Consider the following 16,448-nt stretch of genomic DNA (forward strand, 5'->3'; position numbering starts at 1 on the left):
AACGCCAGTACAGGGACAAGATTGAAGGACAGTTCAACACCATCGACTCTAGAAGCATGTGGCAGGGAATTAATATCATCACGGACTTCAAAGGGAATAAAAACTCCGCCGCGAACACAGCTGCCTCTCTCCTGGATGAGCTTAATACTTTTTATGCCATCGTGGAGCGACCTCTTGCGGCCGAAGCTACAGAGGTTAGTTCACTCTCCGTCCCTGTAGCGGACGTAACCCAATCCTTCTGACGGGTAAATATCCGTAAAGCCGCGGGTCCAGACAGCATTCCGGGCTGCGTCATCAGAGCGCGTGCGAACCAACTGGCTGGTGTTTTTATGGATATTTTCAACCTTTCCCTCTCCTTGTCTGTGGTCCCCACATACTTTAAAATGTCCACCATTGTGCCTGTACCAAAGCAATCCAAAATCACTTGCTTAAATGACTGGCATCCTGTTGCTCTGACCCCCATCATCAGCAAATGCTTTGAGAGGCTGATCAGAGGTTACATCTGCTCTGTGCTGCCTGCCTCACTGGACTCACTGCAGTTTGCTTACCATGACAACCGCTCCACTGATGATGCCACTGCATCTACACTACACACTGTTCTCTCCCACCTGGAAAAAAGGAACACATAGGTGAGAATTCTGTTTGTAGACTACAGCTCAGCATTCAGCACCATAGTGCCCTCCAAGCTTGATGTGAAACTCCGGGCTCTGGGCTTAAACAGCTCACTGTGCAACTGGATCCTGGACTTCCTGTCAAGCAGACGCCAGGTGGTTAGAATGGGCAGCAACATCTCATCAGTGACGCTCAACACTGGAGCCCCGCAGGGCTGTGTTCTCAGCCCACTCCTGTATTCCTTGTACACACATGACTGTGTGGCAACACAGCTCAAATGCTATCAGTAAGTTTGCTGATGATATGATGGTGGTAAGTCTGATCACTGACACACTCTGACACACTGGTGTCAGGAGCACAACCTCTCCCTCAACATCAGTAAGAACAAGGAGCTTGTGGTGGACTTCAGGAGAAGACACAGAGAACACAGCCCCATCACCATCAATAGAGCACCGATGGAGAGAGTCAGCAGCTTCAAGTTCCTCTGTGTCCACATCACTGAGGAACTCACATGGTCCGTCCACACAGAGGCCATTATGAAGAAGGCTCATCAGCGCCTCTTCTTCCTGAGAGGGCTGAGGAAGTTTGGAATGAACCACCACATGGTTCTACACCAGCACTGTAGAGAGCATCCCGACTGGCTGCATCACTGCCTGGTACGGCAATAGCACCAGTACAGTGTATTTTTATTGTATACTGTCTTATTTTGTGTATACTGTATATTGTATATTATTAGGTGTATATTGTATATTGTGTTGTGTAACAGATGTGTAAACTGTTTTATGTGTAAATCAGATGTTTATTGTAATTGTGATACTGCTATTATGCTTGGAACTGCAGCCAAGACTTTCACCCACTGTTGCACTTGTGTATATGTTTGAGTGACAATAAAGGGATTTCATTTGATTTGACATTGGACAACTGATAATTGAAAAAGAGTGTTATTGATCTTAACCCCATTGAGCTTTTGTGGGATCAGCTAGACTGTAAGGTGTGTGAGAAGTGCCTGACAAGACAGCCACATCTATGACAAGTGCTACAGGAAGTGTGGGGTAAAATGTCACCTGAGTATCTGGACAAACTGACAGCTAGAATGCCAAGGATCTGCAAAGATGTCATTGCTGCACGTGGAGGATTTTTTTATGAGAACTCTTTGAAGGTGTTTAAGAAGTTCTGAATTTTTTTCAAATTGTAATAGTAATTTTTCATGTTATTAATGTCCTGACTATACATTGTGATCAGTTGAATGCCACTTTGGTCAATAAAAGTACTCATTTCTTTCCATAAGAGCAAAATCTGTACATTATTCCAAACTTTTGGCTGCCAGTGTATATATATGCTCTTTTAATTTATTTACAATTATTTCCAAATTAATAACATTACAAGAATGTATTTGTCATTTCAAATAAATGTGGTGAAATGTTGAGGTTGAGTTGAGAGAATTTCAGGTGGATTTGTGGTTGTTAGAATAAGAACAATATACAACAATAATAAATATATTAACAAGAATATAACATTAAGGCAAGTTCCCTTACTAAAACTCACTCAACATATTGTTACCATTCTGTGTGCGTGTGTGTGTGTTTGTGTGTACAGGTTTAGCTATAATTGTGAGGGCCATAGGCATCATTAATGGGTGGGACATGTCCCTACCACTTTTTCCTTGGGCAATTTTGTCCGCACCACTTTTTAAAATAACTTTCGTCAGGTAAGTGTTTAATGCATAAGAAACACCTCCGGTTCTTGAGCAGGAGTTTTCATTTATTTGTGTTATTTGAATAATGCAGTCATACTCAAATGGCGGACCGCGGTCCGTGTCCGGATCCAGCAAAGGGTCAATACGGACCGAACAGCACCAAACTTAACGATAATCAAAGACAATAAATTAATTTGAGACATCTTTCAAACATGATCGACTGGTCGCCGTTTACCAAGTGCAGCTCAGCCTCTTCTCTGTCTCTATCTGTGGTGAAGAAACACCAGCCCGCGTCTGCATCCTATCCAATCGCGAGCATTTATGCAAATTAATCTCGTGACGAGATCCGCGTCCTATCCAATCGCGTGCATTAGCAGAAAATACAGTGAGCAGCAATATAGGGTTGTTTCACATTTAGTACATTTTAAGTGAACCAGAAAGGGAACCAGCCGCAAATGACCTCAGTGCTTTTGGTGTTCACAATGTAAGTGGACATAAAAGAGGACCCAGTTTCTTTTTTGGTCCTCTTCACATTAATGTGGTCTCAGATCCCTTGTTGTTCACACCACAGCTTCTTAAGAACTCAGACCCCATTGCAGCTAGGGCTGTCACCATTATGAAATTTAGCTGACAATAATTTTTCATAAATAATTGCGAATGTTATGATAAGCAATTGTCATCCAAATTGTCATACTTCTTAAGGTGTACATATGCTTATGACAGACAGGCCTACACCTTAATTAGTAATTTATTGATATTTAACATGAAATCATATGGGGCTATATGATTACTTTTAAGGCTTTAAAAAATATTGAATTGTTCATTAAAAATGATTGCAGAGGGATAGAATTAAATAAAAAATTAATATTTCATATGTTATGAAACCCAGACAACACCGCAAATTATATTACATTATGCAAAAGTAATAATGTAAACTGTATTTCTGTCCTAAATTCTGTCACCCTCTTCACTTGTAGATAAAACCTACAAGCCCTTGTTTTGCAGAAAGGAAAACATTTGAAATTCTGCGTGCATTTGAAAATATGTTTCTTTATCTATCATCTCAGAATCAGAATGAGCTTTATTGCCAAGTGTTCTCACGTACACAAGGAATTTTATTTTTTTATTTTATTTTATTTTATTTTTTTATTTTTTTTTGGTGATAGGAGAAACAATTGCACACAGAACATTACAGTGAGACACAGAATATAAAACATGTTAAGAGTATAATCAAAATCAGAATCAGAATGAGTGTTATTGCCAAGTATGCTTACACATACAAGGAATTTGTCTTGTCTTATATATATATACAGAAGAGGTAGGATATGTTACATAAATATAAATAGACTAAGCTGTGTATTGAACATAATTATTGCTCAATGGGGCAGTTTTAACTGTAAAAAACTGTTCCTGTGCCTGACGGTTCTGGTGCTCAGAGCTCTGTAGCGCCGTCCAGAAGGCAACTGTTCAAAAAGGTAGTGGGCTGGGTGAGTGGGGTCCAGAGTGATTTTTCCAGCCTTTTTCCTCACTCTGGAAGTGTATAGTTCTTGATGGGAGGGCAGGAAGCAATCAATAATCCTCTCAGCAGTCTGAACTATCCTTTGTAGTCTTCTGATGTCCGATTTCATAGCTGAACCAAACCAGACAGTTAGAGATGTACACAGGACGGCCGAGTAGAACTGTGTCAGCAGCTCTTGTGGCAGATTGAACTTCCTCAACTGGCGAAGGAAGTACAACCTCTGCTGAACCTTCTTCACAATGGAGTCTATGTGGGTCTCCCACTTCAGGTCCTGAGAGATGGTAGTGCCCAGGAACCTGAATGACTCCACTGCTGCCACAGTGCTGTTCAGGATGATGAGGGGGGAGTGCGGACTATCTCAAGAGTAATGGAGCAAACAAGCGTCTCCTCCTGTGTGTCATTACATTGTGTGTATGAGCCAAGAACATTTGCCACTGTGGAAATACAACCCCAATTCCGAAAACGTTGGGACAGTATGAAAATTGCTAATAAAAACAAAAAGGATTGATTTGAAAATTATATTCACCTTTTGCTATATTGAAAAAAGCACAACCACACATAATATGATGTTTTACCTTGTGAATTTTATAGTTTTTATTTTTTTAAATGTACAGTAATTTCAAACCAGATGATTGCAACACGCTCCAAAAAAGTTGGGACAGTCGAGTGTTTACCACTGTGAAACACCACCATTTCTTCTAATAACACTTATTAAGCATTTGGGCACTGAAGACACAAGTTTGTTAAGTTTAGAAAGTGGAATTTTCCCCCAGTCATCCATTATGTAGGTCTTTAGCAGCACAACTGTATGGGGTCTTCGTTTCTGGATGGTGTGCTTAATAATGCGCCACACATTCTCAATTGGAGATGGTCAGGACTGCAGGCAGGCCAATCTAGCACCCACACTCTCTGCTTACACAGCCATTCACTTGTAATCCAGGTAGTATGTGGTTTGAAGTTGTCCTGCTGGAAAATGCAGGGACGTCCCTGGAAATGATGGTGCTGGATGGCAATATATGTTGCTCCAAAGTTTGTACATATCTGTCTGCATTCATGGTGTTCTCACAGATGTGCGAGTTACCCATGCCATGGGCACTGACACACCCCTGGCCCATACAGACACTGGCTTTTGGACCTGACACTGATAACAGCTTGGACGGTCCTTTTCCACTTTGTGCCAGAGAAAAAGACGGCTGTGTTTTTCAAAAACTATTTGAAATGTGGACTCTTCAGACCAAAAAACATGGTTCCACTGTTCTACTTTCCATCTAAAATGAGACAGAGCCCAAAGAAGTCAGCAGCGCTTCTGGACAGTGTTGATGTAGGGCTTCTGCTTTGCATAGTAAAGTCTTAACTTGCATCTGTGGATGCAATGGCAAGTGGTGTTGACTAACAAAGGTTTACTGAAGTTATCCCAAGCCCATGTTCATGATATCCATTACAGATCAATTATATTTTTTAAGACAGTGACGTCTGAGGGATCAGAGATCACGCGCATTCAGAAATGGTTTTTCGTTTGCCCTTTACGCACCAAGATTTGACCAGATTCCTTGAATCTTTTAACTATATTGTGCACTGTAGAGGGTGAAATGCCCAAAATCCTTCCAATTTGTCTTTGGGGAACATTGTTCTCAGAGTGCTGGATTATTTGCTGAAGCATCTGTCGGCAAATTGACAAGTCTTGACCGATCCTTGCTCTTGAAGGACTAGGCTGTTTTTGGAGGCTCCTTATATACTATGACACAATTGCCTCACATGTTTAACATCTCCTGTTTCACATCGCCTTGTTGTTTCAACTCATCAAATTGTTATTAGTCTTAAATTGCCTCAAATCTCAAGTCTAATTATTTTTGGAGTATGTTGCAATCATCTGATTTGAAATTACTGTACATTTTCAAAAAAACAATACAATTCACAAGGTAAAACATCATATTATATGTAGTTGTAATGCTTTCAATATAGCAAAGGGTGAATATAATTTACAAATCACTCCTTTTTGTTTTTATTTGCATTTTTCATACTGTCGGAACATCGGAATTGGGGTTGTAGAATTAAAGTGAAACTATAAAAATCCTCACCCAATCCAAGAAGGTCGGAGAGAAGAATATTATGCTTTGGCCACGGCTGCTGGGGCCTAACAGCTGGCTTAGTCTCCATTTTCTGGGGAGCTAAAGCAGCAGGGGCACTGAGCTTAGCAGGGCGCTTCCCCGAGGAAGAGCGCATGCGAGCCGCTTACATCAGAGAGGCAGCTTGCCTTGGCAAGAGGTGCTGTTTTAAATCGCTCGGTGAAGGCACTCTTAGTGTCAACAAAGAGGCCCTGCTGCGACACTGGAGTGTTGAGCAAAACAGCTTTATCCTTATTATGTCAAGTTGTGCCAGAGATGCTCTATGGACACCAGGCCACCCATAGACCTGCTGATGTCTTGGGCTGTGATCTTAGTAACCCAGAGTGCCATATCAGTGGCGCAGCGCAGCTCCTTAAAAGACTCGGGATCTGGTCCATTCTCGTCCATGTCATCGAGCAGGTCAGCCTAGTAGGCCTGCAAGACCGCAGCAGTGTATACTTTGCCTACTAGCGAGGATGTGAGCTGGCATGGCTTGAACAGTTGCACCAGTTGAGCTTTCCATCCCAGTTGGGGGAATCTCAGTATAGTCCCAGCATAGTGTCATGAAGGCCACTTCACCAGAAACATTCATTCGTGCATAGTGCGAACACCATGATTTGACCTACTGGTCCTGCAGACACTGTAAGAACCGTTCATTGAGTCAAGAATGCAAGGGCCCACTTGGAGTGGGTCCCTCAAGCTGGAGCTTTTCGACCGCCTGAGAGAGAACCAATGTCAGGTATTTTTGTGCAGTTTTCCTCCCTGCAGGGATAAAATACCAACAAGCTCATCGGCTGAGTGGGACCTGGCCTCACCTTCAGATGCTGCGAGTGAAATAACAAACACTTCTTTATCTGAATCGCCAAACGTGATTGTACCATTCACACCGAATGTGGGGCACAGATCATCACTGGCGAATTCAAAGAGTGAAGATGCTTGAAATGGAGATGAGGAGTCCCGTAAGAAGGAGTATTGTGGGAGGGAGGGGGACCAGTGTTGTCCTACAGAAAGAAGGCGAGCTGCAAGTGAGGCGTCTTGAGCTTCATACATTCACAATTTGTCACTTCCATGTGGGCTTGGCCCAGGCATATAATGCAGCACTCATGCCTGCCAGAAAGAGGGCTATAACGCTCAGAAGGTGGAAAGAATTTGCAACACGTCATCTTGAAAAAGACATTGTTAAGCAAATGTCTCTTTTATGTGCTTTACACTCAGTAAAACACACAACAACAATCACAATGCAATAACTTTTCACATGCATTATTTATAGGAGTTTCTGCTGATGACACTGGACAATATCCATCACACATTGAGACATGGAGCTGTTGCTTCAACCATTAAAATGGAGAAGGTTTTTTTACAATGTGTAATTCAAATTATATCAACCACAATGAGGGTGAATAGTCACAAGCCAGCACTGGCTTAGTAAGGTCCCTGTTTCCAACTGTATTTAATTATACATATAATTATTTTTATTCATCTTGCTAGATATACTGTAGTATACCACTGTGATATTATAAGTTAGTATAATATGACAATTGACCATGCTCCAGCTTCACAGCAAATACGGGAGTGAACGATAATATATTTCCTTTCATAGTGACCCTTACTTTTACCAGTATCTATCTAATAGTGGTCAATAGTTCATGTCATGTATTTATGCAGTATATGTAATATAGTTTTCACTTTCAATATGACTATCCAAGTGGGCTTTATGACATCACAACACAGAACGCGCATGTGTCATACCCATAGAATAAACTGGTGAAAAGTTCTTATTAAGTAGTGTCTTTATAAAATGGTGTTAGGCTAGTGAAATTATGTTTCCTTTCTTTTAAATGTAAAGGCACTGACTATAGCTATAGCAACATAAGTGCAAAATTGTATCAGGTAGTTGGGAATTGCCACAGAACACCTGTTAATAAATATTGCTCTTACCCCTTGATCTAGATAAAACATGCTTAAGATTTATTTACATTTACCCTTAACCTATAGGGGAGAGACTGGGGCTTGTTGTCACACGAGGAAATTGTCACAAGGGCTAAGAAGTGACCCAATTTAGCCCACCCAAATCTAAGTTTGTCCTGTTTTCCTTATAATTATCTAAACTGCCTTCCAAAAAACTGGAAATTACATTGAAGATTAATATCTCATGTTTGGTTATTATCTGACAAAATTAAGTGACTTTTTTAAGTTAATAATGTGAAATAATGTGAAATAACAAATGTCTTTCAGATGAGACGTTAAACCGAGGTCCTGACACTCTGTGGTCACTGAAAATCCCAAGGTACTTCTCGTTAAAATGTAGGATTGGAACCTCAGTGTTCTGGTCAAATTTGCCCATTGGCCTCTATCCATCATTGCTTCCTAATAATCCCCTAAATATGAATTGGCTACCTCACTGTACTTTCCTCTTCACCAACAGCTGGTGTGTGGTGGGCATTCTGGCGCACTATGGCTGCCGTCGCTTCATGTGGATGCTGCACGCTGGTGGTGGTTGAGGAGATTTCCCCTATACTATGTTGAGCGCTTTGAATGTCTACAAAAGCGCTATATAAATGTAATGAATTATTATTATTCCTTTAAGTCCTGAAAATATATATTTTTTTAATTAAACAAAATAGAAATATACATTTATAATAGTGCAATTCAGTATTATAAATCAATTGCAAATCAATAGACAGAAAAGCAAGGCACATTAGCCCCCTCAGACTCTGCGTCCATTGGAATGGACATTACATGTTTTTTGGTGTAAACCAATAAAACCACATGCTTGTATAATATGAATAATGCTTGGTCACTGATTAGTCCCTGATCAACCAATCACAATAAAAACATGACCCCTAACTTAATCTGAGTGAGCTTCAGGCATCACGTTAGACAGGCATGGCTCACCGACTAGACAGGAGGAGGAGTGGAATTTATGTTCATGGTAGCCTCATCAACTGTTATAATCTTAATAGTATCAAGAGATATTATTCATTGTTAATTTGAAGATCTTTCACAGTTGTAGAATACTGGATTTTTGTAAAGTCCCAATGGAAATCAGGTCTTGAAAGAACCTCATGACTTAGTATCAGTGTGCCAGGTGGTGAAACTATGCAACAATTTGATAAATAATTGTTTTTATAATGTATAAAAATATATCCAATACATAACTTATGATAATATCTAGAAAATAATTTTGTTAAAACATTGGCTTATAGAGATCAGCCAATGCAAGGAGCACTGAAGCATCTTTTGGACATAGCTGTCATTTCACATTATTGTTATTTTTATTACAGCAGATTTTACCAGAGACCCCCCAATGCATGACATATTTTGATGTTTTGACACTCTTTTAATTTATTGAAATGAAGGTTTTTATTGAACATAAAATGTGCATATTTTATATAAAAAAAGAATGGTGCAATTTAGTAATACAGAGCCAATTAAGATCTAAATACCATACAATTCTCCCAAATCCCTCCCAAAAATGCACAGCTTTAGTTTTTGTATTTTTTTACTTTATTGAGTAAGTGTTATTACATTTCTTTCATAAAAAAACAAAAAAACAAACAAACTTGTTTATTGTTTTCGGGTCAAATTTGACCGAAGAGTACAAGTGTGATTCTAAAACAAAGAGTGCACAGTGCCATGCAAAGTAGTACACTGGGTCTCGAAACAGCTAGTACAGGAGAAATCAGAATCCAAGTTGGTCTCCACCTGGCTACGGGAGCAATTAAATTGCCAAGAGTGTCCATGTAATGGATATTGGCATTTTTAGAAACACCATGTCCCATGGCAGATTCTTCCAGCTCCAGTCACACTTGCATTTCATCAACAGTTTGGAGAAGCTGCTACAATGCACACAACCGTATATTTATCAAATCAACCAGCAAGTACACATAAAAACACCCACAAATGCACATAGACATACAGTATACACACATACACAGACTCACACCGCATGCAAGGAACAAAAAGAATCAAACAAGTTTTTTGAGACTTCATCTCGCCATACAACTTTTATTTTTTACATTCTTATTGCATTATTTATTGCTACAGTATGTATGTTCTTTTCAAAATCTTTAAGAGTGATTCACATACTGTATAAGTTTAAACTATTGTTCACATGTATGGTTAACACACAAAAACTATGAGGAACCCTGTTATAAGTTTCTTGAAATGTTGTGTTGCTTCAGTCGTGGTGTCCACTGTAGCGGACATGAAAAAAATGGAATAAAAACATGTGTTGGCATAATTTTGTTTAGTTTTTTTTTTAGTTTTTTTTTTTTTTTAGACTCATTTCTATGATGGAGAAGAGTAAATATCAACTGGGTAAGAAAATCTTTTGCTCAGTGGAAAAAAATAATCACACAAAATTAATACTTATAGTACAAATGAAATACAAATGTTGTACATTAAAAATGAACTTGAAGGATAAACATTAATAAATTTTTAAAAGAACTTAGGAGCCACGGGAAAGTGAATACTTTTGCAATCTTTGTACAGTTGGCTTTTTATAAATGTGTAACATATCATTCCAGTACAGAAGTGCAGTATAAAGTACAGAATAACAATAGGTTTTTTTTTTATTTATTTTTTTTTTTTGGAAGTATTGTCATAAGGTCATCAGGCTACCATGAAATTGAAGGGATGGGAGATCACATGAGCCCTGAAAAGAGTTGAAAAAAGACTCAAGAGTTTGTACTAAAATAAGAAATCGAATTTAAAAAACTGACACTGCTACCTTATTTGGCCCATTTTACCTGGCATTCCCATATTATATTATGTTATATTGCTGCTAAAATAGTCTGTAAAATCATTAAGCAATTTTATTTTTTCTAATTAGAGGATGAATGTTGATTTTGAGAAAGAAGAGGAAACAGATGAACCCTTGTGACAAAGACGCAAAGCGTGATTACGTCAAGCCGTAGCCCATAATGCACTTTTAGAGGAACTTTTTTCACCGGAATGTACCATTTCCATTGTAATAGGGGTGTGCTATTCCTTCGTACGTCCAACTTAATGAAAATTGTAACTTACACAAGAGGGTGTGTTTTAGATGTCAAATATATTTAACACATATTGTAAAAGAATTCTTATTTATTTGCACAATAATTTATGTTTAATTAAGTTTGAGCGCAGAAGATTTTGGCAATGTACCCATCCTTTATAATGGTATACTCCAGCACTTTGCGCACTCGCTCCTTTCTCTCAGCGATCCGCCGCAATGAGGTAAGAGCTCGAGATCTGCTCCTACAAAAATCACTAAAGTCGCCGAAAATACGATATTATTCCCCCATATTTTGCCAGAATGTTGACCGTAAGGGTGTTGTTTTAGGAACCTATATTTAGTTGATGTTATGGGGCTTGTATGTGAGTTTTAAACCCCAGTGTTTCGTGAAATGTGCAGGCCTCAGTCGTTAACGTGCTCCACGTTGTCTCGCGCTCGGCGTTAAACACATTATACTGATATTTTATTAAAGGCGTCTTATAAAGATGCGGACAACACATGCTAACAGTTATTTAACTTAAAACCAGTCGCTTTTACTCCGTTAGTTTTATTTTTATTTATAAAAGTTCTGCCATGTGCGATCATATGTAGCTTGTTTTGAACAGTGTGTCATGATATTGTCATCGTATGTTGGTCAGTGCATTATCATAGAATTCTTCTGAAGTAGCTTGGAGGACCATGTAAGTATCGTGGTATATTAATACTATAATAGTAAAGACGTTTAGGTTAGTTATCTGGATTGTATGCGCTTAAATGTTTAACTGACCTAATACATTTACATAACTCAAATGTGTTTTCAGCTTAATGTGTATTGAATGTTTTCAGCATGCTCAGGCTGCAGAAGCGCTTGGCGTCCAGCGTCTTGCGCTGTGGCAAGAAGAAGGTCTGGCTGGATCCCAATGAAACCAACGAGATCGCCAACGCCAATTCCCGTAAGACATTTACTTCATCAACCAACAAGTGCAGCAATTTCAGTGTCTGTGTTTTTAATTTGAGTTTTTCACCGTTGTCTTAAAGGGATCATCTTACAATGACAATAGTTTTTAACTCTGCCTCAGTTTGTTCCAAACCCATATGGATAATTCCCGTGGAACATGCACAAAAAATGTTTAGCAGAATGTTCATGCTGCTCTTTTCCACACAATGAAAGCATTTGGTGACCAGTGGCTGTCAAGCTGCTAAAAACAATTCTGTAAAAGTATCATAAGTAGGCAGTTTGAAAATGGGCAAGCAAAAGTTAAATTTAATAGCAGTAGCAACTAAATTTGTGTCCTTTTCACACAAAGCTATCATAACTCATCAATAGATAACTTCTATGATAATTTTATTGTACTTTATCCTTTTGAAGCTTGGCAGGCCTTGCCCCAATTAAGGACGTACTCACACTAGGCCCTGTTGCCTTGTACCATGCCCAAGCACGATTGTCCCCACTCCCCCGCTGGCCTGCACTCACATTGCACTTAACGTTCCAGGCCTGAGCACACTTGCGTCATTACGATGCGACTTTTTGTTTTGAAGAAAACGGGAAGAAAAGCGCTCTCGCACAGCACAATAGAGTCCATCATTGTATTGTTACTTTGTGGCTTATTTGGAGTCGTTTGGGGCATGGTGACACACGGCCCTCTCACATGCCTAATTGTCGACAGCATCGTACCACTGGAATTTATCTTTTTCAGATTTACGGAATGCACTCCGTACTTTCGAATACTAAACCCGCAGTTTTTTCAGCTTGTCACGTCATTGCTCAATGGTTCTTTGGTATCCACGAGCACAAAAATATTCGTGAATTTTACCAAATATCTCGTAGTTCATGTGTGTTCTTGTGTGTTGTATCCAGTTGTTCCTGTATACTCTCGTCTGCCCAAATTTCCAGGAAAAACTGCACCTATGCCGTAGACCAAAATGATTGCTTTATTGACGTCATGTTTCAAGTTCTGTGACCAGGTCACGGTTAGCTTTCACACTAGATGTGTACCGTGCTTGAACTGAACCATGCCCGAGCCCACCTCTTCAAGTGGGCCAAGGCACAGTTCAGCGTACCAGGCATGGTACGGAGCGTTCACACTAGTCAGACGAACTGGACTTTGGGTGTCAGACATGCTCAGGCACGGTACCGATCGCCTAGTGTGAGTACACCCTTACTTTGTGTGGAGTAGAGCAGCTTACTAAAGACTATTAAATGGAGTCAAGCTGCTGTTTTCTATACAGTGCTTGCTTTCAGTAATGAGAGGGATCTCTCCATAGACAGGTCTGTGCTAATGTACTAAGCATCTGTTCTTGGTTCTCTTGTTTGTTAGGCCAGCAGATTCGTAAACTGGTGAAAGATGGTCTGATCATCAAGAAGCCCGTTACTGTTCACTCTCGTGCCCGCTGCCGTAAGAACACATTGGCACGTCGTAAGGGGCGCCACATGGGTATCGGTATGTTGAGCCTGGTGGCATTTTTTTCCTGTTTGTATTAATATATACTAGTTTCAAGAAATGTTGTAAAATGTATAGGTGTCAGATATGCCAACACCTGTCAGTTGAGTCCTTGTTTTGATTTCTTTTGGATAATTGATGTCAGGTAAGAGGAAGGGTACAGCTAACGCCCGCATGCCAGAGAAGCTTTGCTGGATGCGTCGCATGAGAATCCTGCGCCGTCTTCTGCGTCGCTACAGGGAGTCCAAGAAGATTGACAGGCACATGTAAGTAACCTGTTTGCCATGCTTTGTGAATAAATCTCATCGAGAAAATGTTCAGGTCCTATTCCACCCCAAAATCCAAACACATTGGTAATATGAGAAAGTGGTAGAATTTTTGAATTGCCTTTAATCTCAGTGGTGATTCTCATTGAGTCACTACAGTATTCAAATCAGAATTTGGAAACCCAAATGTTCTAGATGCATTACAGAAATCAAAATTTAGGAAGATGCTCTTTATTTTCGGGAATTTAACTAAACAAAAAATCTCATCCTAAAAAATGGGCTGAATTTTCTTCATGCAATTTCATGCATTTGTTTCTGAGCTGTTCACACACTCATGAGCTACATCAGCATTTTAATAGTTGTGGTGCATGTGTATTCTTTGTGATTTCAGGTACCACAGCCTGTACCTCAGAGCTAAGGGTAATGTGTTCAAGAACAAGCGCATCCTCATGGAGCACATCCACAAACTGAAGGCCGACAAAGCTCGCAAGAAGCTCCTGTCGTAAGTTGAACTGCAATAGCTGCTAATGGGCAATTTTCAAATAAGATTTCTCTAGAAATTATTTTCTACTTAAAGTGCAATTTTAATGATTCATTTGGCTGCTTCAGTAGTATTAAATAGATTTATAAAAGGGTATTACTGGAATTTTAAATATATTGAAATGTAATGAATTTAGTTGGTACAAAAAACTCTTTCAAAAAAGTGTATGTAATGGCTGATCATATTTCACTTTTCTCACAGTGACCAGGCTGAGGCTCGCCGCTCTAAGACCAGGGAGGCCCGTAAGCGCCGCGAGGAGCGTCTTCAGGCCAAGAAAGAGGAGATCATCAAGACTCTGTCAAAGGAGGAGGAGACCAAAAAATGAGCATTCATGTCAGACTTGTCTTAGTTGTAATAAACATCCACAAAACTCTGACTCTGTGCTGTTTATATTCTTAGCAGATTTTTTTCCAAAGTGACTTGCACAAAAGGCATGTTAGATAAAGACCAGTACAGGTAGCTGAGGAGATACAACACTTGTTGCATTGAGTCTAAGAGCCTATTGTAGCTTCACATTTTCAACACTTTTTTTCTTGCTTGATTTATTTTCTATAAAATCAGGAAGTTGGGTTGTGATGTACTGTAAAATTATAACATATACTTTAATTAACCCCAGCATTAATGGAGGAAAAACAAAATGAGTTGCCACAACAGCAAGTGTTTCTAAAACAGCTGCTGAGGAAGTGACGGTGAATTTGGCATCTTTGTCTCTTATGACTGCTGTAACCCACTTTCCTATATTTTCCTCTTGTGGAGTTTTATTTGTATTTTTGTTTTTATTGCTTTTGAAGCAAATAGAAACAAAAATACTTGCTGTGATCTCCCATTCACAGATACTTAATTGTACCCCTGTAGTAGTTTACTAATGCATTCTGTACCCAGAAATGTGAAAAGGATCTATTGCCATTATGATTTAGTTTATGTCATGTACAATGATTTGCTACGTGCTAGTCGGCAGCAGGCGGTATACTTTTTTTTCTTTTAGAGAGCATATGATTGGGAAAAATAGCAATATGAATATGGTAATTGGTCGTAGTTTCTGTACCATGATATTTCTTTATACAGTATAAGGTTTGTTGTTACCAAGTTCAAACATTTTTGACTTGCACATCACACCAATACTAATTTAGGAGAAAATTTCTAAGCAAACACAAGTGGTCTTTGCAGTGCAAAGCTTTATTTGTACCCTTGTACACAAGAGGGAGGCATTTACATAATTTCAGAAGTGTTTGCTTTAGTTTGACCTTTTATTATTTGGAAATCAAATGTGATTTTTTTTCTCTTATTTTCTGTTTATTTGGTAAACAACACTCAAGTAAAAAAGAATAATAATTATATATATATATATATATATATATATATATATATATATATATATATATATACTGTGGTGGTACCATGGTACAGCAATGGTCATATCTGTCTGGGCCTCATGTAGTATTTTGTTGTGTTCGCTGCGTATTTGTTACAAAATGGAAATCAGTGTCGTCAGTGAAGGTTTCTGTCTATCTACAGGATTACATGCTAGTTTAATGAAATTTGAGTCAAAAGCAGGCTGGTTCTGATCTGTGGATTTTAACAGTATTACAGCTGATGAGCAATGAATATTTTATATTTTCATTGTCAGAGTTATTAAGCATGACAGTCACATTTACTTTCAGACACTTTGAGGAAAGACAACAAACACAATATCAGTGTTCACAATAGAATACTAGTTTTCTACTCTTGGCATATACACTGGTGGCCAAAAGTTTGGAATAATGTACAGATTTTGCTCTTATGGAAAGAAACTGGTACTTTTATTGACCAAAGTGGCATTCAACTGATCACAATGTATAGTCAGGACATTAATAACATGAAACATTACTATTACAATTTGAAAAAAAAAATCAGAACTTCTTAAACTACTTCAGAGTTCTCATCAAAAAATCCTCCATGTGCAGCAATGACATCTTTGCAGATCCTTGACATTCTAGCTGTCAGTTTGTCCAGATACTCAGGTGACATTTCACCCCACACTTCCTGTAGCACTTGTCATAGATGTGACTGTCTTGTCGGGCACTTCTCACACACCTTACAGTCTAGCTGATCCCACAAAAGCTCAATGGGGTTAAGATCAATAACACTCTTTTCCAATGATCTGTTGTCCAATGTTTGTGTTTCTTTGCCCAATCGAACCTTTTCTTTTTGATTTTCTGTTTCAAAAGTGGCTTTTTCTTTACAATTCTTCCCATAAGGCCTGCACCCCTGAGTCTTCTCTTTACTGTTGTACATGAAACTGGTGTTGAGC

The 16,448-nt window shown here is 39.0% G+C and overlaps 1 protein-coding gene across 1 annotated transcript; it reads left to right on the forward strand.

Moving 5' to 3' along the window:
- Positions 1-11,116: 11,116 nt before the first annotated feature.
- LOC127423021 (60S ribosomal protein L19-like) lies at positions 11,117-14,534 on the forward strand. The gene is made up of 6 exons (XM_051666997.1): positions 11,117-11,152; positions 11,757-11,863; positions 13,229-13,351; positions 13,497-13,617; positions 14,009-14,119; positions 14,360-14,534. Exons 1-6 carry the CDS (start codon positions 11,148-11,150, stop codon positions 14,481-14,483), a joined length of 591 nt encoding a protein of 196 aa, XP_051522957.1. The 5' UTR covers positions 11,117-11,147; the 3' UTR covers positions 14,484-14,534.
- Positions 14,535-16,448: the final 1,914 nt, after the last annotated feature.

The sequence above is a fragment of the Myxocyprinus asiaticus genome, chromosome 32, assembly GCF_019703515.2.
Source record: "Myxocyprinus asiaticus isolate MX2 ecotype Aquarium Trade chromosome 32, UBuf_Myxa_2, whole genome shotgun sequence".
Lineage (NCBI taxonomy): Eukaryota > Metazoa > Chordata > Actinopteri > Cypriniformes > Catostomidae > Myxocyprinus > Myxocyprinus asiaticus.

Bases quoted from the DNA above. Each gene is read 5' to 3' on its own strand.
- LOC127423021 (XM_051666997.1), top strand. The intron at 13,352-13,496 runs GTATGTTGAGCC...AATTGATGTCAG, and splicing joins GGGGCGCCACATGGGTATCG to GTAAGAGGAAGGGTACAGCT. The intron at 14,120-14,359 runs GTAAGTTGAACT...CTTTTCTCACAG, and splicing joins GCTCGCAAGAAGCTCCTGTC to TGACCAGGCTGAGGCTCGCC.